Here is a 23,285-nt window from a genome sequence, read left to right as displayed (position 1 = left end):
GTAACATGTCTGATGCGACAGCAAATATAAGCTTTCCCTTAAAAACACTGCTGGAGTTACAGAAGTTGATGCAATCTATATTAGGCTCTGATACAATTCAATTAAGGTATTGTCAATGTTTTTCTCAAATCAAATTTATCTTGGGACTGGATCTACTTGCTACTTGATGTAATTATTCTAATGATATAATTAGAATATATTTTCTTTTACTTAAAGATTGTTCCTGAGCGTGCTGTTTGCTATAACTGCCCTACAACTTATTTTGTTTAATGTTATTTTTAGCTGTATTTAGCTAGTTTTAGCTTAGTGATTTTACATCATCATAAGTATTTTGAACAATAAAGTACTTCACTTTTTTGGGGGTTTTAACATTGTCTTGTCACGATCTGTGTTATTGGTAACATAACGATCTACTGTATTTATACGTTTTTACACTCTATCTATTTTCACTTCAGTTACTCATTACAATTATTCAAGAAACTAAATCCGCGCGAATATGTATATACATGTATGCATTCAGTATATGATAACTTTCAACATAACGCGTACTTGAAAAAGTGCGTAAAGAATGGGAAAAAACCACTTATCTCGAAAAGAATTACAAAAGTTACATCAAACGTATAAAAACTCACCTATTGGAATAATGATTTCTCTGATACTTCTGTCAATTCGTTCAGTACACATGCTCTGGAAAGTTCCTAAAAAACAAGAAATGGCTCTATAAATATAAGACTTTTAACTTATGATAGCAGTTCTTTTTTATTCTTATGTCGATAAGAGATGATAACAAATGCTTTTGCTTTTAGTGAACCTCAGAAAGAAAACTGTAAGTAAAAAATATTCAATACATTCGATATCATTATATTCTTAAAATAAATTCCTGTTAGGACAGACAATTTTGTGCCCAAATAAAAAAATGCTCACGGAGCATGTTTCAAGACTTCAATATCATATTAATTTATCAAGCATACCTTTACACACATCAACTTGGAAAGTTTCAAAAGGAAAGTATGTTTTATAAGCTGATTACTGTTAATTGTACATTATCAAACAAAACTATTTACAAGTTTATTAATAGTTGTGGTCTAATTGTATAAGTCCTTCCTCTAACACAGAACATGTCTTCATTGACTAGTTCATAAACTGAACTAAACGTTTGCAAATGTGCTTAAGTAGTTGCTAAACTTACCATCTTGAAAGTATTTTGACGAGTTAGTCCAAGGGCACACATCATCCTTGTATGATAAAAGTGGCTCGCCGAAACTGTACAAACTATGCAAAAAAATACAAGCTAAAATTGTTCCACCGTTATCAGGCACCATGTTTTTTGCTAGCTTAGACAAATTTGTACGTAGATAGTGAAATCAATAGAAGCATTTTCTAGTTAGTTCCCAATCGAAGACGTGGAATGTACAAAAGATGAGCTCTTTTATTCTCCGGAGAGAAACGTTCTGCAAACAATAAACAGTCTTGTCTGTTGAGGCATCTATAACTATAATGTGACGAAGTGCTTATGCTAGGATCGATATAGAGGGAACAAAATATTAACGTAAAAGCAGTTTACGGCTATCGCTGTATATTAGCAAATCAACTTTAGATATGACAACTATCGAAGCCATTCACAGAGTTATATTTACTCGTTAGTGATAGTCAGTATTGGATCCTGTCCCTACTCTATCTAATTATTGTCCCGTTTTATTTTCCGTCCGTACTTAATTCACGAATGTTATAAAATTAGGCAAACAAAGTCGTTAAGGAAAAAAAATAATTTCGTTGGTATACCATTTGATAATATTGATCACTTTGTTAAGACAATTATTATGTTATTTTATATGAGTTATACATTAAGCAGCTAGCAGCATTCTTGTTATTTGATTATAAGAAAACAGATGTAGGAGTTCTTAGTAGTGATTTTTTGTAAAAAAAAATGTAGAACCCTGTTATTTCAATATACCTGATAATGTAGTAGATCCTACATTATCTCATCGACACTGGTAGCAGTGACCATTGGGATTTTGTAGATCTGTGTACATTTGTATCACTGTCAAATTGAGAAAACCATTTTCATGACTATACTATTAAACTTTATGTAAACCGTGATGTGAAGCCAACTAACATCTAATTGATATTATGGACATTTTGGATAAACTAAATGTTCCATTATATTAAAGATTTAAACCCAGAGTAGCAGATTCTTTAAAACTGTATATGACTCCCATATAAAGCGAGTAACATATCCAATCTGCATACAATAATATCGAAGGTTATTTCATATACCCATTGTACATAGCACTGCATTTACAAAATGATGGCCTACAGCACTTTACATTTGACAGGCGTGACGTGGATGAACAAGTTTGAAATCTGGAAGTAAAAAAATCACGTATATGCAACGTTCTAAATAAAGTAAAATGTACTTTTCAAATAGTTTCAGAACACTGCTTAACGGACATAACATCACTTTGTTCATTATACACCTGATACTTTATTTATTATACATCAAATTGTTTTTCACCGTATAGTCTCAACTACGTATTTTATACTTTTAAGTACACTCCCTCTAAGAATCATGCAAAATGTGATTTATGGGTAAAAAGCCTACATATTTTTTTAATGTTCTGTTTGAATTGCCATAGTAAACAGAAATTGGCATTCGGTTTTTCCGATTACCCGTGTTAATAGCTTTAGGAGATAAAAATTATATAGAATGCATTGTAGATTTCAAAAAATAAGGGAGATAACTCTGTAAATGACACTCAAATACAATAGAAGCTATTGGATTTTCAATGCTGTTTATCTTCTAAGAGCAAACAAATTGGAATGAATAAATTACACATTTCATAATAGCGACCCATAAATCATAATTACAAAAAATAAAAATAAGAAGCCTTTTTTGGGTTGTATGACATTTTTTTCATATTTTGCATAATTCTTACAAAGACTACTACTTAAAACCAATACTTTTCGCCATCTTACCAATTACTTCATGTTTTTATATAATGCTAAAATCGCAAGGTTAATCTAATTAAGACCATTACATGGTAAAATATCTTAATTTGTTCTGATCGGTAGAAGTAAGTTAGTAATAAGTATTTATTACCGGACAACCAATATAGCATTTCTCTGATATAAGATATTTGGTCAATACAACTTGGCTACAAATCAAGTGATTGGAAAATAGCCAAAGAAGACAAAGTGTCATAACATCTGAAGTAAATAACAAAGTAAATAATCTTCAATAATTTAAAAGTTTACATAAACTATTCATTATAATATGAATAAAATACCACTCTCTGTGTCAATATCGTAAATATTGTACTCTTTTTCTACACTTCTTGAAAAAATTTGTCCTAAAAATGAATATGGAATGAAACGATAAAACACTGTCTGTTGCGGTTTTGTCTTCAATTGCTGAAAAAAATGTACAAAATTAAAGTTGTGTTCATTTCCCTTAATAATAATTAAATGCATTTGTTCTTAAACAAAAGTCAACAAATCAAATTAAAAGTCGAGTTTAACAACAACCATAGATATCCAAATATCGCAATTACTTTGTTATCTCTTAAAAAAAAAAATAGGATAGCAGGCTATCGATTTTTGAGAATCTAAAGCACCAGGATATAATAGGGCTACATTATATATCGAAGGAAAGCTTATTTCAAGCCCTATCGTACGCATCGATTGTGGTCATGAGTGTAACTAAATGGGGTCAAATGTCAATCATGATTGAAAGGCCGACCTTGACCTTTGAGTAATCGGACTGTAAAAATTAGAAACTAAATATTTAAAAGGCTCATTCTGAAATTATTTTTAATACCTAACATTTACATTTGAATATCTAATTTTCTATTTAAATAGCAGCTTTGAAGTATCATATCTCCATTAGTTCAGGTACAAGTTCGCACTTGGTTCATGGTATGAATATTTTGTATATTTGCAAAGATAATCATATAGTACTAAACAAAACAGTTATGTATCCCTATGTTTTATATACAAAACAAAATTTGTTACACCAAACATGTCTACTTATATTGGCTATAATGAAAACTATCAGTTTAGTGGAGAAACGGAAGGCATATATTAATTATGAAAAAATAAAACAATACCAATGATGCAATGAATGCAACTCAAAGAAAACAGCAGAATCAACACTTCGTTATTTGCTAAAGTTGATTTTATTGCACATAACAAAACAGTGCATTATTGTATCCTAATTGATTTGTACTTTTTTGTTTACTTCATATTGCCAATATTAGTCTTATACACGCCAGAGCAAACCAAAAGAATGAAGCAAAAAGACATTCATTATATTGTATGATGGTACCAAGTTTTTGAAAGATCATAAAATGCGAAAAAAAACCTGCACCACCAAGACACCTTTTCTGACCAGTTAGTGTCAGCATTTTTTTTTCTCGGTTTGGAAAGCTTATTATCCATTGACTTGAATACTTTCTTGAAAATCAAGTTTGTGTCAAAAGAATAGGTTCTGAACAGATTTATTAAACGTTAGTAAAAGAATTAAACGTTTTGGCTGGTAAATTCTTATTCATCACATAGATCTGTTATGAAAGTATATTTTGTGACTGGATACCAGGGTAGCTTTTGATCTAAAGTCTGCATGTCAGGTATTGTGAATATCTTGCACCGGGTTCTTGACAGGATGGTATTGATGAAAGCGATCAGTTCTAGCCCTTCGTATACCAAGCTAACATATTTCATATTGGAATAGTTTTTTGTAACCTTCAAGGTTGTTTTATTAATACGTTTTCCGCTTCAAACGATTCAAACGAACTAAATAAAAAGAAAGGTATTTCGGGGAGGCTTGGATGTTTATGAATACATCTAAACATAAGTATATAAAAAAATATAGATATGAATACTTGCGTCGGCGTGAGTAAATATGATAAATATGAATATTTAAATGTTGTCAATCTAACTCCTAGTAAGTTTTGTTCTACGTGTTTAGTTTATGTTCCCTTTGAATCTAATGATAAAGCAAAATGGCGTTTGCTACATGTAGCATCAAGTGAAACAATATTATTATGGTTTAAGCCTGACATAGGTCTAAAATCATAAATATGGTTATTGATTGCTGTGTAAAGCTTTCGTTCACTGATGTATATCGCGATCTGTTACTGCATGCATGAGCGGCAGAGAATTTTTGAATTACCAAAACTCCTTGTTTCCTTGTTTATAGATTTACAGTGACTTTCTTACAACTATAACACTCTTTTGTTACCAATCGGCAGAACAATACAAGGATTGACAAAGCTATTGGGACATTTCAACTGACCAGTTGTTATTGTAAGGGTTGATGAATAGGTAGCCACTCACTCATGAAAATTTACTTGGTCGGGTGTAAGGCAGCTAATACATGCTATGTTTCTGAAACATAGACAGTACTGGCTGCCTTACAGCTTCTGAATATTACTCACAATGTGTTTTTTTTTTAATTTAATGTGTTTTTTTTACATAACTCGTATTTTTTTGTACTTGCTTACACAGGAAATGTACTAATGTGGAAAACTATTGGTTGTGAATATTGTGTATATTTTTTCAAGAAAAAAAGCTTTAAACCCACAGGTTCCCAAGTGGATAGCAAGTATGAAATGGAAAATTAAAGTAAAATGGTAACACTTTCATGGAATAAATAATAACTTGAATGTGCAATGTTATGTTACTATTTACTTGAATTTTCCCATCTCAAAGCTGAATCCATTGAAAACTGTTACAGAAATGCATTGTAATATACTCCTTCAAAGTATCTACTTTCACAATAGTTCGGATTCTTATAAATTTATTGCACATGATTTCATATTATTTAAAAAAAAATACATGTACAAAAATTATATATAGGTTTTATGAAATTTAATGTACTGCAGCCATAAGTATAATCCCAATAAAATAATTTTTCTCATAAAACACTCAAATCAGAGTTGTAAATCATAGCACTTAATCCAGAACAACAAATGTATATCATTGCACGTAATCCAAAGCTGCACTTCCATAGAAAAAAAGAATCCAAACCTTTAATTTGAAAATTACCATTGCACTAGATCCCAAACTACATTTTACGGTAATGAAAATCATTCCACTTGAAAAAAATGTACTAAATCCCAAACTATTACATTTGAATGAAAATCATTGCACTTAAATAATCCACCAAAGTTTCAAGGAAAACAACATTTAAATCCAAAGCTATAAATTCAATGAACTGCACTTAATCAAAAGAAGTTTCAATATAAAATAATTCTTATCCCAAATCTTAAATTTCATTGAAAATCATTGCACTTATAATCCCAGATTATAATTTCTATGAAACTCAATGCACTTAATCCCAAGTTATAATTATTCACAATTAATAAAGCACTTAATTCACGTTTAAGCTTACTCATACTCAAAATTGAATAAAATAAACTCATATCACTATTTCAAAATTTGTAATTCACGTGAACCTCAAACTGTTTGCATTTTGTATAACACTTGTTCCTTAACTATAGTATGAATCACATACTTTCTACTAAAAGGGCACCTTGGTAGGCCTATTCCAGTCTTATGAAGGAGGGAATAAATACTAATTGAGATTTCCTTTTTATAATAACATATAAGACTTCTGTGCAATGTAGTTAAGATAAAATAAATACTTTTATATACTATCCTAAATCATGGTTTTCAACCTTGTCAGGACAATACAAAACAAAATATTATTTATTAAATTTGAACTCCCCTCACCAATGAGAAATAAAATAGCCCATGTAGCTACTTCAGATATAAATAAAGAGGAGCTAGCTATGAAAAGATTCATAGGTGAGTATTCATCAACTCTTTCAATAGCAACTGGTCAGTTTAAATGCCCTAATAGCTTTGTCAATCTTTTGTATTGTTCAGCAGATTGGTAACAAAAGAGTGTCACGGTTGTAGAAAAGTCACTGTAATAATGATATAAGATTCGGTATTATGGTATGTTATACAGTTATATATGTAATGTATATAATCCCTGTTCTTCACGGGTTACACACAAATGTATTATAGCGAAAGGGATAAACAGAGTATCATAAGAATAACTTCAATTTTCTTCTTAGTCCACTAACATAGTACAATATATAATGAAAAGACCTTTGGAATCAGATATTCCAAATGAACTGGAGCCCCGCATAAGACTGGTACACTATTTATGAATTCCTAGGTTTGTGGATATAAAGAAAATGTTGCGGGTCTACGCAAACATATTTTATCGGATCTATGCTATTAATGCAATTGCAATATTTCACTGTGCCTTCTTTTACATAAGAAACAAACAGTTCTATTTGTAACATTCATTGAAACGTTCACATTTTCCTCTATTTTATTTGACTGTTATTTTTACATTTTATGCTATGCAGCTATCATTTTTTGTATTTTCATTAATTGTATTTTCGATTTTTACCTCCTTCATAAATATTTGTTAATATTAATATAGTTCTTGGTCGTCTATTGTGCGTTTAAACGCTTGCTAAGAGCATTCATTTAACGTGCGTTTGATGAGCGTTTGGCGTGCGTTTAGGTATTGTGCGTGCGGGAAACCTAATCGTCTCAAGCCGTGTATAGGTTACAGACCACCAATTCAACCAATGAGTATTTGGAACGTACGCAAAAATAGTCCTACGCAGAAATTACCCCTGTTCCTCATAGTGCTGTGCAAAACGTTCTCATCTCATTTAAAAAATTTAAACAGTTTCTGAAAGGAAAAACATTTCTGTACATTTTATAGGTGCATTTTGCTTCTTTTGATGTGAAGCCTAATCTCCATAATGATTTCTAAATATACCCCTATCTTGTGAAAACACTGGGATTTCCCATGCTATTTATAGACACTTCACTTCCGGTGACCAGTACTGCACTGCAAGTCTGCTAACCCCACATGCCATTCTGAGGATTGTGAGCTCACATATGTAGAATCATGCTGATATATAGTCCTCTGCAGGTTAAAGTTAAGGTAAAGTCCAGAGAAGCCATTGAATATTGTGAAATTAGCATAGAAGCCTATGGGAAGTGGAATTAGTGGTTTTTAGCCTATATTTACTCCTTTTCAAATGTTCAGTCATACTTATAATTTCTTCTTTAGCTGAATCACTGATGCAGTTCTCTCTTTTTATATGCTTAATGTTTTATTGACTAAGATTTGTATTAACGCCCATTTAAATCATCTCTCAAATCTACTCGTTTTAGTACTATTCGTCAAAAATTTTAAAAGTCTTTGCATATTGACTGTAACAATCCGGAATTGAACCGTATCATACTCAAATTTCGTCCGAGTCTTATAAATGTCACTTGAATAAAAAAGAAAATTTCCAAATTAGAACACAAATACAGAATTCTATAGAAGATTTCTTGCAAAACCTAATAAAGCCAACCCAGCAAATTAAATAGTACACAAGATATCATTAACAAAACGCAACAACACAAGAGTGTAATTTTGACTACGCGTACTAGTTATTGACTGGCCACAATACGCAATAGGTTATACACGGAGCACGCACAATTCCGCATTTATAAGGTAGTTTGTACCACCAATATTGATTTTTTTGTGTACTAATTAAAAATACTTCTTATCATTACACAAAATTGAGATTTAATTCATAAGATACCTGGTTACAAAATCTATACATATAAACCCACTGTGGTCGATAGACATGCAAGAGTTTCATACAATTGATGAAAATTGGCTTAAATATTGGCACAGAAATACAGTCTGCAAAAACTACGTCAATATTTTTCTGCATGACAATATTTTATTCAAAATTACAGCTTCAGGTGATCTCAAATGCTTTCTTTGAAAGACACTTAGATCTTTAAAAAAACTTTTTTTCATATTTTCATAATCAAAATTGGCTTTTTAATAGCCTGTGCTTGTGGAGGAAAGCAAGGAGCCCTCACAAAACGCAAAATTTCTTAAAAATTGTGACCAGAATACGTTTGTACGACAATTCAAATTTGAATGTAGAATGGTTTTCCAAAAAATGATACCAAAAATAGCCGTATTGAATATCGGTGCGTTAAACTTCGTTATTTGACGACGTTTTAAACCACTGCTATCCTACTAATGGTATTCATAACTGCGTCGATTCCATTAATGTAATATTAAAGGAAACAAACGCGTGAATATATAAGAAAACAATTTATATGACCAAGAGAATTTAAGGGAACCAACCTTTGGGTTGTAATCAAAAGAAAGATTATGTAATCCAAAGATAAAGACTTAATAGAAAAATAGACAAACACAACAAGGACCAAGAATTTAACCAAAATTATAAGTACAATGAAACAAAAGTAAATGAACAAACCGGACTCCACCTAAAACTTGGAGCATAGACCAGGTGCTGACATAGACAAGTATAAGCGTCTCCAGCTTTTTCACAAACATCTACCGATCGCGAGTTGCTTATTAAAGGTTAAGTCCAAGGTAAAGAAAAGACGAACATTAACATGGTGAACAAATCGTTTCTCATAATGCAGATGAATACATCATAGCGACCCACGAATTCATAATGACAGCCATGAAACTTTTGTAGTGATGACTTCCATCTTATAGCAAGCAACATGACCCTGTCCCCGAGACATTATTGAAAGATGTCAAAGATGGTATCAAAATCCGTGAAACTTTGGAAAGCTCTGACATAACGTTTGAACTGTGATAAAAAAACAGCAAAAAACTACCCTGTGGCGTGGTTGTTTTCCTCTTTGTTAATTGAAAACTCCTGGACGGTCTTGAGTTGACATTATTCATCCCGGATGCTTTGTTATCTCTTAAAATACTAACCACATCCATGTTCGTTATAAAAGACTATGTAATTGATATTTTTTTTAATGCAAGTAATTTCTGTAGTTTTAATCAGTAACAAAACATGACACCAATCAAGAAGTGTAAAGTATTTTTTTTAACTACTGGCATTGACGTTTTAGAGAATCCAAAGTAGGCCATTTTAAAAATGAATAATTTAAGCACAATTGTTTATACAATTAGAAATAGTGCTTCTTCTGAAATTGAATATGTAAAAAAAAAAAACGATTGTCTGTAATCACTCTGTAAATCCAAATTATGAAAACTTAGTTACCAAGTTAGTAATTGTAAAGGAAAAGATATATGCCAACAAAATTAGTAAATTTTAAGGGCTATAAATTTGGGAGATACTATCTTCGAGAAACGTTCTGTAGGTCACATGACCAAAATACCACAGATTACTTAAAAATAGATTTTGGAACATGACAAAGCAGGACAACCTTTTGTCACAATTTCTAACTACGTGAATACTTCATATTTACATCTGTGCTTACCCACGCATTAATCAAATAAGGGATGTTCGGTCGTAGAATAAAATAATTTGATTTAGCAGACAAAATTAGTTCTTATTCAGGTTTTTATTACAGGGCAATTGTCAGACACGTTTTCCGTTACACACAAGTTGAAATTGTGATCGTGTAATTATACATTAATTTTAAACATTATAAGTGATTGGAAATTTACCAATCAGGGCCTATTGATGCTTGTATGCATTAAGTTGCCATAGAAAAACAACAGAACTATTTGATGAAATTCCTGACAGTCCTATAAAACACCTAATTATTTCAGAAGATAGTAAAAAGTAATGAAGGGAACCAAGATTCTGTCGGAAATCAAAAGAATGTAATCCAAGGACAAAGACCAGACATAAAAAAAACTGACAAACACAACAAAGAACATAAAGTAACTAAAACAATACATACAATGTAACAAAAGTAAATAAGCAACTCGGACTCCACCAAAACCTGGGAACGTGGACCAGGTGTATCGGTTGGATAAGCGTCCTCTGCTTTACTAGAAACACCTATAGAGTTGCTCATAAAACGTCAAGACGAAAGGAAAACAACTATGACCCATTGAACAAATCAGTATTCATGGTACAGATGGGTACACTGTAACGGTCCACAAGTTCAATATGACGACAACAAAATTTCTGTAGTGATGACTTCCATCATAGCAACATGACCCTGTTCCAGAAGCAGAAAATTCGAACCACGGATGAAAATAAGAAAGGTAAATAGGAATAAAGATTAGAGAAACACTGCATTTATGGAGAGTTCTGGACTTGCCAAGAATAGACGACCGTGTGAACAGTCCACACAACCATTCAATATATACAAAGATTATTCATTTAGCTCAACTCAGTGCCAATACCATAATCTCAACCATACCATGATAATTTCATTTTATTGTTTATTATTTGTTCTAGGCAAGATAGAGTATTTCCAAAAACTAACTTGGTACCGATACCGACGATCGGTCCGCAAACTGCTACTGAAAAAACTACAAACTAATAAAACTTTGATGTAGTGACAAATATTGGTTTTGACTATAACCGATTAGAAATTAAAGTATTAATTTTTATTAATTGTTTTAATTTTTTTTTTAAATTATGCTTGCACTACCAACTTTAGGGCAGTTTACGCTTGTTCATATACAACTCTAAAATATTAGGTTGTTAAAGGGAAAGCATATATACAACTATACTATTAATTACGTGAAAAAGTCACCCCTTTATACATTCCAAACATGTGGCATATCTCTTTCCAGTATTTCTACATTTTTTGTGATCTTTTGTTGTGAACCTTTTCCTTTAGTCATACGTTCGATCTATAATTAAGAAATGTGTTTATGAAATTGTAAAAACATGTATAGATATCATAAACACTGTCATGAAAATAATCATATTGAAATGAAAACAGCGCCCGTAGATACATCATAGAACATACATAAATAAAATAATAATTCAAAGTAATATAGAATTCATGAGATTACATGTATCAGCTGCAACTACTATAGTTATGAATAGATATTAGTAAGAGGTTTATGCTTAGAGAATGTTTCATTTGTATATGAAATTCCTCTATTCCACTCACACTAGTATGTCAACACAAGCCGAAAATCAGAAACTGTTCCAACTGCACATCTGTATATACCTGTATTTATGAATTGCTCCCCCATCCCCGTTTAACATTATCATTAATGTTAAATAACTACACATATAAAAAGGGTTGCTCCAACATTAAATTTAAAAAAAAAAATATTTTAGAACAATACCGAACTTTTGCTGCATGTAACCAGTTAAGACATACATGAAACACGCCTATAAGTAGTGTGTCCTTCCCATATTTCTTTATCGTATCATGAACTAAAATAAATATCCTTAAGATCTTTAATTCTTAAGTTCTTTTTTTTCCTGCATAAATTGAATATATGCAATTTAGAAAAAAAAGTATATTTAACCGCCTTCACAATTCAACCAATTCAAAAACCAGAAGCCTCATTACTCCTGACCCCCCTTAACTCCATATTTAATCAAGTGAAAAATTTGCTCCGTTTAGCCAAATATTATGCAAGGTATTAATATGATTATTTTTATATGCGTGAAAAGATGATAAACTTTCAACCACATAATTTTAAAATCATACATCAAAATTTAATCTTATATTAAAGACAAAATCGCATAATCTTGCTATTCCCAATCCTACAAATTTACAGAGGAAAAATACTTAAACTGCCAGAAAACGTCAGAACATGCGTTGGTTATCCAGAGTTATTGCTAATTCTCAGAGACAAATAATCATATTTTATTGTCGAGTTGTTCCACTGATGACGCAAGAACTACAGAAGCTAAGCAAATTAGCCTCAATATCGAAATAAATTTCATCCCATGTCAATTACTTTATTGTAAAAGATCATTTTAATTTCACGGTTGTAAACAAGAACTCTTCAGTTGATCCACTTTCGACAAAATATGTTATATATGCTCACACAAGGGGCTTATAAACTTTCCAAAAAATGCAAGAGCCTATTTGTTAATTGCAAAACTTTTCCTCTAAGTTAAATCAACGGACACAAATATGATAATATGTAGTTGAATGATACTAAGTTTTACGATCATATTGACTTCACATACCTGTAAATGTAACGTTCGTCAAACCCACTTTGTACAATAATACTAGCACCGTGTTGACCACTTTTGTATATAAGAGAAATCAATTATTCTTTTATAGTAAACTTATGCATTCAAAATTGCGATTATCTTCCGCTACGTTTTTCAGAACAATTCCCTTAAACTCGAGTCTCATAGTGACTATTTCATTTCCCTTACTTTCTAAATAAAATGTATACTGCATGATTACGTTTACTCAGTTAATAGAAAACATTATTGCGCTGAATGTTTCAATTAATACTATATCAAATGGTACTAAAAAACTAGAGCACTGCTTTAACAAACTGTTTTTCAACCTTGACATGTTTAAGATTATATTTCTTAGTTTAATGAAAACTCTTTCATCTGCGTGACAGAAGTATGCATGTCTTTTTGTAATTGCGGAAGACAGATTATTCAGGCAGCATTTATTATTGAAATCATGTTATGTGTTACTCCAATTAAGAAACTCCGATAAGCAAAAAGATGCAATGATATAGTCAACTCGCTCACGCGTAATGGCACTGTAAATATAGAAATGTTCTTATTTAATGGAAAGGAATAGTAAATGAACAGCATAAAAGCATTTATTTTATTGAAAAGCAAGACTCTAAAAGAACCTAAAACACTAAAAATCATTACCTTTATCGTTCCATCAACTTTGAGACAGAACTTACATAGTGTGGTAATGGATAGACGAATATGTACAATGTTTATGACCTTCATAATTGTGTAAGTTAACCTATCTTTCCTACCGGTGCACATGGTCCATGCTTCCAGTATTTAGTGTAGTACGAGTTACTCATTCAGTTGTGTTGCTGTGTACGTATTATCTTGGTTTCTTGTGTTCTTTATTATGTGTCTCTGTTTTCCATGTCTGGTCTTTGTTCTTGGATTACATTCTTTTGATTTCAGCTAGAATCGTGGTTACTTTGATTACTCTGTCTAACCTTGAAGTGGTTATATAAAAATAAAAATAAATAAATGTCAGTTAAAAATATTTTATTACTACATGTATGTCTTCTGTACCTGCATGTCTGTATATACCTGTAATTATGAATTGCTCCCCCATCCCCAAATTGGCAAATTGGAGAAATTTATTGTGGTAATTCCTTCTTCTTTTAACATACGATTTTCAATACTTAATATGAATTAGGCACTAAAAGAGGACGACAGCTGAAAGACGGGAGATATTAAAATTAATTACAAAATTAAACGTGCCGGATCCACATACTGTATAAGATATGCAGTCCTACGGTATGCTTTTACATAGGCTTATGACTCTGGACTTCTTTTAATACAAAAGTTAAGTGTATCATGTGTAATGAAAGATTCTTTTCAATGTCACAGATAACAAATAAAATTTACTATTACATTTTGGGTTAAGTCAAAGACAGATGTCTGAACACAGCATCATGCAGTTTAACATTCGCGCATAAGAAACAAATATGATCAAAAACTCTTCCTTATTATGGGGCAAATTAAACCATTAAGATTTTCGGGTGAAAATGACTGAATTTTAGTATTTGTTTTTGTGGGTAGATTTAAGTTTAAAGATTTAACGTCTAGAAAATATTTAATCATTTGAGATATACGAAATAAGATAACCCTGTTAACAGTTTTGAGGACATATCAACAGACCTCAGAGCAAGGCTTGAGAATACAACTAGTTGGAAATCTGGTTAAAACGTCATCCAAATCGCATTTACAAATTATAATGGAACACAGAAATAAAAAGCACACACATACAGAAAAATAAAAGTAAATTACAAACCAAATAATTCATAGACGACTGGCACATCATGGACATCAAATAAGATATATGGTATAGTAAGGAAGGATCTCCGGTGTAGGAGTCACTCTTGTCATGTCAGGAATAGTTTGAAAGAGAAATTTAATGGAACAGGAAAAATGCAGACTTTAACTATGAATAATACTTTTTTGGAACTGCCATAAAGATTTAACGTAATATAATCTACCTAATTATTTGTGTAAGTATAAATCAATCACCAAAATGTTGATTACAATCTTAAAGCTGCATTGAACTTCAAACTAATGGAAAGTACCGTTTGTATATCAAATAGGTGCCAGATTTCTTGTCTAACCATGTACTTATATAAAAAATTACGTTTCTTTAAGTCGTTAATTCTTACTGAAATCAGATAATATTCCATACAATAAAAGTGTTAGACAGTCGATCGGTTCAGTGGCAGACCGGAAAGGCTACAAAATGTCACAGCATGATGGATTAATACGGCGTTACTCTGTCTGGAAAGACATCCGTCAGGTCATTCTACAGTAAGTCGAAAGGAAAATTATCTGTTTTCAGTTCTCTTCCCAGACTTCCTTTGATTAAAATTTCTGCTAGTTTGAGCATTGGTAGAATATATGTGATAATCTTATTCTTACATTGTTCCATATTTTAAATGATTTACATGTATACAGTTTTGTTACACTTCCGATTTGTCTGTAACGCTTTGTACTTTGTATGCCTATGTGCTATATTGTGCCCATATATTATAATGTTAACATACAAATCATACTCTCATATCTGTAAATTAGATTTAAATTTTACTAGCATTTTCGATAATCTATGTTTTTTATACAAAATTTGACACTATTGTAATACCTTTTGTTGTTTTTCCTGTCCAATAATATGTTTTAACTTGAAGTTTTGTTTAATTGAATTCTAGTTTTGGTGAAAATGTTATAACAAATATAACAAATAAAATTGAACATTCATTTTGAATGTCAATTATGCCATTTATAAAGGAAATGCTTACTTAGATTTCAAGCAAACACCTATTACATGTAATTTGCTTATTTTAAGAGATGATTTAAAACTATATGTAATGATTACCTTCAAGGAAGTCGTATAAATACTCAACGTTTATTTAATGAGTTTCCTTTCATAAATTTTTTTCATGATTTAATAGATTTTGTGTCTTTCGAAAACCTTCAAGATTATTATTAATATATCATTAATCTAAATGACCCGATTGAAGAAAGGGTATAATTATTGCCTCGTGCTGTAATTAAGACAAAAAGTGTATTTTATCAGATTCGTTTTGTTAGTATTCTCAGTAGTCAAATAAGTCATTTATTTGAGCAATAACCTCTGAAGTGGTCATATGATGCGACATCCTGGTTAACATAACTTCGATATATACTACTATAGCTGATAGGCAAATCTTGAAGATAGAAAGAAAAATGAAACAAATTTCTGTACCTGTGCCTAAACGTCCAATAACCGAATTTCACAATTATCCACAACGTGCAGTATTATAATTTATTTTGTCAATATGATCAATCCTAGAAACAATTAACTCCATTACTTTGATACATAAGCTTATAGCCAATATCTTATTATTTTCTCATTTTTCTGTTTGTTGCGTCTTTACTTCGACTTTTGTAATTAAAAGGTTTTCTTGAATTAACCCAACATAAATGTATCTGTGCACTGATAATCCATACACGCCATTTGCGTTTTGCCTGATATTGTGTAATTTACTATTTCATGTAACAAACGTCAGTTAAAGAGGTATTCATGTGAGTATAAAAAATATCTCTAGTCATGATCATAGGTTGATATTTTTTTCTTAAGTAACCTAGTCCTAATACAGATGATTCTATAAATAACATCTTCTTTGTGGCATTGCCTTAGCTTGAAAGGTTGTATTATGATTTTCGTATTGGGCAATGTTTCGCGAATGCAAAATTTTGCGATTCCTTTTACCAAAGAAGGACTTAAAAAAGTCACCAGTTCTATTTGTCTAAGTCTTGATGTTTTGTGAAACGTTTTGACGTACAGAGAAGGTAAATTGAGCGTTAATGTATTTTATCACTACCAACAATCTTTCGAATAAAACCAATAAAAATTAAATGTAAATATTACACATCATGCGGTATTCTAAGGATGTTTCACATTTTACATTATATGGAGGGTGTCCAAACTGTACATGTATTTGAGAGATGATAATGTATTTTTTCAACTACAAATTTGTTCACATCTAGCAGAAAAAAGACAACTTATTTTGATTGTTGAAACTGTACTTTAATTTTCGAAATCAAGCTTTTGGCGTGAAAGCATTAAACAAATTATATCCACATGTGTTTCTATTCGACAACTGATATTTCCGTCGCACGCATATTATGCCATTATCAGGTATTGTAGTACGTTGATGTATTTATACACTTTTCATTACCAAGAATATAACATCTGATTCTGACTGCATGCATCCGTTGTGAATCGAACCCATAACCCTGGTTATAGATTCTATCGAGCTTATGTGGACAAGGAGGGAACAAACGGAGAGAAAACTATAAAACAGCCATTTTTCAGACGAACATTACATTATTATTATTATTTTTTTGTTATCATAATTCACAGTGTTTGTTTGCCAGTAAGGCATCTTTGTTTTTTTTAGTATATTTTTATCATTGTTTCATTTTATTATCATTATTTTCTTCCTGTTGTCGAAATTAATAGAAACTTATATAACATTTTCGTCATTGAATCTTTTGTTGTTCTTGATGAAACATTTGTACTGAAAAGTAATATAGAAAAAATATCATTTTGTAATATTTTGTATTTTACATAAGTTCATAGTTCAAAGTTCATGTTCAAAAGTCTAAAGTTGGATTATATGAAACTTTACAACACAACCTCTAATGAGCTCTAAATACCGACATAAAAACAGAACTGTAATACACACAAAACACACAAAATATACAGCATTAAATACACACAAAGCAGCAAGACATGCAGATAAAATGGCAACAATTCCAAAGACAGAACATATATGAAATTGTCACGCTATTCAGACTATAAAAATGAATTAAAACTATAAGTAAATGTTAACTAAGGCTAAAACATAAAGCAGTTAGCAATAATCACATTAACCTATTAGTATTGATGGTAGTTGATTAGCACTATATGCAAATAATATAAAATTCACAGGAACATAAAAGCACTAATTTAACAAAAGCATGAGGTTAAGTGCACGAGTAGCCATTCCGTGCATTAATGACGTTTAACCTAACTGGAGGAAGTCTGGGTTATAAAGTGGTTTCGGCAGCTCTTTCCGTAACTTGGCTGCAGTATACATAAATGATGTTATGGCATTTGTGGCTGTTCTCACTAATGGAACTGCTGCTAAATTTTGGTATCTAAAAGAATAATTGATATTTTCAATGTTCATTAAGTCATGTAAATATGATGACCTTCTTTTGTGTTTAAAGTTTAATGCTTCGGTCGAAATTGATTTAATGTGTTGGATTTCTAATGTTGGAATTTTAGCTGTTTTTTGTAGTTGTTCATATCTATTTTGCTAGTCTTCCATAAATACATCTGAGAGTTCACTTTTGTTATTTTCAATTTCAATTATGCTTGTATTTTTTTTTTTGCAGAACTGCTAACTTAGTGGACGAAAGCTAAAGTTTGATAATATGTAAGAATGGTATATGGTGAGCTCGTTAATCTGTTCAGGTAATTTTTCAATTAATTTGAGAATATCAAATTGTTTGGTGCCTTTTGCAACTATTTGAGATGTGACTTTTGATTGTATTTCCAACCAAATAAAAGCTAACATTTGTATCGCTTATTTTTTTTCCAGCGGCCGAAACCTGAACTTATTCTTTGATTTGCCTTCATTGGCTATCGTTACTTTTTTAAAGGGAATTGTTTTTTCAGTGTAATGGTATGACAGGGGCCTGTTTCAGTTTGTTTTGAAACACAGATTTTTTTTACATGATCAATTAAACAATTCTGTGATTTTTTAATTACGTGTAGTTTCAATAATTTTACAGATATACCAGCATTGCTTGTAGCATTCTGGATATTTGTTAGTCTATTTGCTTCTGTCATTCTGCGTCGATGTTTTTAAATTGAAATTCAGATGTGGGTGACTTTCATCGATATGATCCATGTTTTCGATACTTATGAAAAAATGTGTTTGAAACTTTAGTTTGATTGTTAATTATATTTTCATTTTTATAGTGTCTTACACGTTTCAACTCTCGAAGAGCAATTGTTATAAGAAAATATGCGGTGTTTTTATCCAATTTGATACTGTCATCTTATTCATTAAACACCCCTAAAGTATACAGGAACCAAGTTCAATTAAGATGTTCCTTTATTTAGCAGTTGTCGTGTCATATAATCTGTAAACGATTTACCAATTGTCTATGATGGAATAGAAAATTAAACAGACGTTTTATAAGATTTCGCAGATCAGTGCCGTAATGTTACAAACTGAATAAGCCTCAACATATTTACTTTCATAAACTATTTAAAATAGTGAATGCATTCTGCAAACAAAACATTATAAAGTTATTGTTCTGCAAATTAATTGCTCCAATTTACGAAACTAAAACTGGGTCACTATGCGCACGATTGCTGTATGTTTTACATTGTGTGCTTGAAAATTGTCGGTTGGTGGTTTTTCTTCGCACTTTTGTTTAATTCTGCCAAATGATGTTCCAGTTGGAGCACCATTTACATGCATTAATTCTTTTTATTTCTCTTCTTAACTGACCTTAATGCTTTGTGATATATTGAAATTGCACAATTGAGAAATTCAGAATATATCTTCGTATAAATTCGTATAAAACCAAGTGAATCATCACCATGTAGAGATACGTATACAATATGTGTAAGTGAGTAATTTCATACCACTATGAATCAGAATTTTTGTTTCCAACTTAAATATATTATACATTTTGTAACTAATATTCTTAAACTTGCTATTTTCCCCTGTGGTTTTAATTATTGAACACTAAGAAGAAGGAATGATTGTGAACAATTCCTAATCGCGTCTTTTCCTAACAGATAATTTGTTCATTCATTTAGCATTCATCTTGTATGCTATATTTAGAAATGTTATATGTTCTTTTTCTGTTACTAACAGTCAGATAATAAATCAGTATGATAATGTCTTTAGGAGTCTTGAAGCGTATAAGGTTTGAATTATTTCTAAAACGACGTGGAATAAGAGTCCCTTGTTTACATCAAGGTAAAAGAAATACAAACACATATTAAAATAGCAAAAATGTCAGTAACGCGATTTGCATTGTAAACTCTGTGTAAAACCGCACTTCTACCATTCGCTTTATACATGTTCACGATACATTGAAACCAATACCAATGAATACCACGATAGTATCTAGGATGCATGTTGGCATCGTGCATGGGTAGTCGTAGATTTGATCCGCATAAAAACACAATGGTGTAATTTCTCTTGCATTGTCCTACTTGAATTAGTTGAATTGTTCGTTGTCACATTTGTTTATTTGTATGCTTTTAATTGAAGGCATCAGGCAAAATGGGAAAAATCAGAAGCATGCATGGGAAAACCACACCAATCTAACAATGTAATATTACTCAAGTATAGTTTCTTCCTTTGAAAAGACCATTATTTGATCTCTGCATCTCTGGCTTTTCTCGGAAATATTCAATAAAATGTTAAAAAAATGAGGTTTTTGACAGAGTTTTCTGCCCTTGAAATGTTCATTTTCAGTGCATTTCAATGAACTTATAAATCAATTTGCCAAAATTATATTGCAGATATTGTCTTTTGTTCTTGATGCTGATACATAGTCAAAAATAACGCTATCAAAATGAGAAATACTGGATACGCAGAGTAGGTACTGCAATATGTTATGGGTACAATGACAACATCAAAAGTAAGCTAATATAACAATAGCATGAATGTGATGAATTCATTTGACAAAAATCAAAGACGGGAAAGGAGTTATTGCCATCGCCACTATACAGCACCCAAGATACATGATGTCTCCATGGATGGTCTTCCTTTTATACAAAAACCTCTTGGACTTCATCACATTCGAACCAAAATCTTTTCCATACCGCTCACTCTTCTACACTTCCTTTACAAAACAAGTCTTGACACACCTGTTTCTGAACCTACCTCATATCTATACAGACTTGTTGCCATTATTTTGAATATTGATTTCCACAGATTCTTTAAACCAGTTTGTGCAAAATGTCAAGATGAAGAAAAAAGATCATTTCTTCCACTACCGTTTGTCAACAAAAGTATAGACGGTTATATATGTTAATTTGGCTAACATTCTCCATCACAAACACGTAACCAACATAATTCCCCTATATTTCAGGAATACAATCAAATACCGATTATTTCATATTCCTATACTATACCCATTGCTGAACTATCCCTACACTCTTATGAGGCTGACTTTATAGTTTATCTGATTCGAAAGAAAGAACAACTTTGGCTAGGTTCTTTCATCTCAGATTCCGCTGGGTAGATGACGTACTTTCATTAAACAATCCTAGTTTCGGGACTTGATACACCGCATCTACCCCAAAACAAATTGAGATAAAGGATACTACAGACACTGTGAAGTCATATCTTGACCTACAGTTAGCGATCGATGGTAAAGGAAACTATTGACAAAACTTTACGACAAAAGTGATGACTTTTAATTCATAATTGTCAACTTTCCTTTCATTTATAGCAACATTCCTTCATCACCTGCGTATGGAATTTCATATCACAACTCTACGTTATGTCAGAGGTTGCCGTATTTACGCAGACTTTTTATAACGCGCTAGGAGTCTTACAGTTAGGCTTCCGGAACAGGTTTAAATTGCTACAAGATTGAAGGCATCACTACAGAAGTTTCATGGTCATCATCATGAACTTGTGAATCATTATTGTGTATCCATCTGCACCATGAAAACTGATTTGCTCGTCGTGTCATAGTTTTTCCTTTCCTCTTTCGTCTACCCAGAGCTTGACCTTTAATGAGCAACTCAGTGAGTGTTTCTAGAAAAGCAGAGGACACTTACTCTACCGGTGCACATAGTCCATGCTCCCAGTTTTTAGTGGAGTCCGAGTTGCTCATTTGCTTTTGTTACTTTGTATGTATTGGTTTAGTTACTTAATGTTCTTTGTTGTGTATGTCTGTTTTCCATGTTTGGTCTTTGTCCCTGGTATACTTTCTTTTGATTTCCGCTAGAACCTTTCTTCTCTTGATAACTCTCCCATACCAACTGCTGATTCTTACAGAGACTGGCACATACCTTTATACCTTTGAGTGGATTTGTTTGTTTTTTCTCCTTTTGTTTTTTTATGTGTTTATTTCCTTTTGGTTTTTTTATGATATGTTTTCTTTTTGAGGTGTTGTGTTTTTATTCTGTTGGCGTTTGTATCATTGTAAAGCAAATAGTATTTGAGACCTTAGTGCTTGGTTTTTTTATTCAATGAGTTGGTTAGTATATGGATACTAAGGAATTATTCACTTTAGAAAATGAACATTGCAATTCAATCTCATGCAACATTTAACACATCCCAAGATAATATTGAAGAAGAACCCTATACTATGAGAAACCCTAGAGAATCCTTATTCCAAGTTATTTATAATTTTAAAGCTTACTGTAACTAATTCCATATTGATCATATCATAAAAGCCTCTGCCAAGGTCACATGCTGTCACTTCTGGATGGATTAATTGTATGTTCCAATATTGTGGAAAGATTTCATCTGCCAGACATTTCACGGGGATTACATTATCTTTCCGTTAAACCAATTCTGTGGTAAAATGAATTTCTAATATTGCACGTCACTGTTGGCTTACTTGCTTTTAAAGTAGAGAGTATATATAGTATCAGTTAATTTCTGTTTTAAAATTTGAGGATGGATATTAAACAATGAATTTAGTACATTGAGCGGAAGGTTTTGATTGCTGTATCGTTAATCATTTGGCTTATTTGTACTAATATAAATTTTTTATTGAAGTTTGAAAACCGTTCAAAATTATAATGTTCTCATGACAAGTCGGCTAAAAGTTGTTTCTAGACATAGCTCAAGCTTTAATTTGCCTAACTTATCATAGTTACATCATTTTTATGGGTACTATTGTTATACTTAAGTGATAATGTATGATATCCTACATCTGGCGGGAAATCCCCTGAAACATGACACTGTTATGAATATTATTTCATATAACCGTCTACATACGATTTTTATTAATAATGTTGTCTGATATATCCCCATGTGCTTATTATCAAAACAAATACGCGTGACATTATTTAATAAGTGTATTTTTACAGTAAGCAATATATGACGACCGAAATTGTTAGAGAGTAATTAAGGGAAAAAGAACCAGCAATAGAGTGGTTATCTAAAAAAATATATTCCAAGGGTAAGGATTAGACATGCAAATAGCCAAACACAACTATGAACATGAAATAACCGTAATGAAATAACAAGTACAATGAAATAAAAAATAAAGGAGCAACTCGGACTCTTTTAAAAACTGACCAGGTGC

The 23,285-nt window shown here is 31.5% G+C and overlaps 1 protein-coding gene across 1 annotated transcript in view; it reads right to left on the bottom strand.

Moving 5' to 3' along the window:
- The window catches only part of LOC148604839 (glutamate receptor 3-like), a 43,899-nt gene extending 42,318 nt beyond the window's left edge, over positions 1–1,581 (bottom strand). Inside the window, exons 1-2 of the mRNA XM_088550570.1 lie at positions 1,190–1,581; positions 633–698 (exon numbers count right to left, since the gene is read on the bottom strand). Coding sequence (XP_088406696.1) covers positions 633–698; positions 1,190–1,322 — 199 coding nt within the window. The 5' untranslated portion in view covers positions 1,323–1,581. The remainder of the gene's footprint in view (positions 1–632; positions 699–1,189) is intronic.
- Positions 1,582–23,285: the final 21,704 nt, after the last annotated feature.

This window comes from Perna viridis, chromosome 10 (assembly GCF_037379345.1).
Source record: "Perna viridis isolate PV_CMFRI_1.1 ecotype Kerala chromosome 10, ASM3737934v1, whole genome shotgun sequence".
Taxonomy (NCBI): Eukaryota; Metazoa; Mollusca; class Bivalvia; order Mytilida; family Mytilidae; genus Perna; species Perna viridis.
The sequence above is the reverse complement of the archived record's forward strand: the minus strand, read 5'-3'. Positions and strand labels throughout refer to the sequence as shown.